Source organism: Pteropus alecto, unplaced genomic scaffold (assembly GCF_000325575.1).
Source record: "Pteropus alecto unplaced genomic scaffold, ASM32557v1 scaffold49, whole genome shotgun sequence".
Taxonomy (NCBI): Eukaryota; Metazoa; Chordata; class Mammalia; order Chiroptera; family Pteropodidae; genus Pteropus; species Pteropus alecto.
The window spans coordinates 2,382,271-2,382,836 of NW_006443131.1; the positions used below are offsets into that span (position 1 = coordinate 2,382,271).

At 69.8% G+C, this 566-nt stretch overlaps 1 protein-coding gene across 1 annotated transcript in view; it reads right to left on the minus strand.

Annotated features, from left to right (window-relative positions):
- Window positions 1-566, minus strand: part of ATP8B2 (ATPase phospholipid transporting 8B2) — a 31,057-nt gene that overhangs the window by 18,954 nt on the left and 11,537 nt on the right. The window contains exon 2 of the mRNA XM_006923662.3: window positions 406-473. Within this exon, the coding sequence (XP_006923724.3) occupies window positions 406-473 (68 nt within the window). The remainder of the gene's footprint in view (window positions 1-405; window positions 474-566) is intronic.

The window sequence follows — 566 nt, forward strand, 5'->3', positions numbered from 1 at the left end:
GCGAAAGCCCGCGCCCAGCCCCGCCTCCCCGCCCGGCCAATGCGGGCGAGGGGGCTGCCCGCGTTGTCCAGGGCAACCGCTTTCGTCCCACCCCCGCCCCCGCCCGCAGGAAAACCGGAGGGACCCGGGGGGATGGGCAAAGGGGGGGAGAAGACGGGGACGCAACGCCCAGGCTCCCCAGGCCAGAGAGCAGCAGCTCCGGGGACCCCGGGACACGCGCCTGCGTGTTTGTGGGCGAGGGGCAGGTGCTCGGGGGGAAGAGGTCTGTTTCCCGGGTCCCTCCGGGTTGGGGAGGGGTTCCAGGCCACCCTCCTTCGGACCCTCGACCCGCTGTCCCTCCTGCCTTTGCTCTCTCAGCCATAACTCCCGCTCCCGACGGCCCCGGCGGCACCCCTCTCGTCTTACCTGGGGGGCGCTTTTTTGCACACAGTGCCATCTCACCCAGCAAGGTCCCAGCAATCCCATGGGAGACCCTGCAGGAAGGTGACACGTGCGTGAGGCGGGGACCCTGAGGGGGACGCTTCTTTCCTCTCCAGACCCCTCCTGAAGGTTCTGTTCCCCGGTTC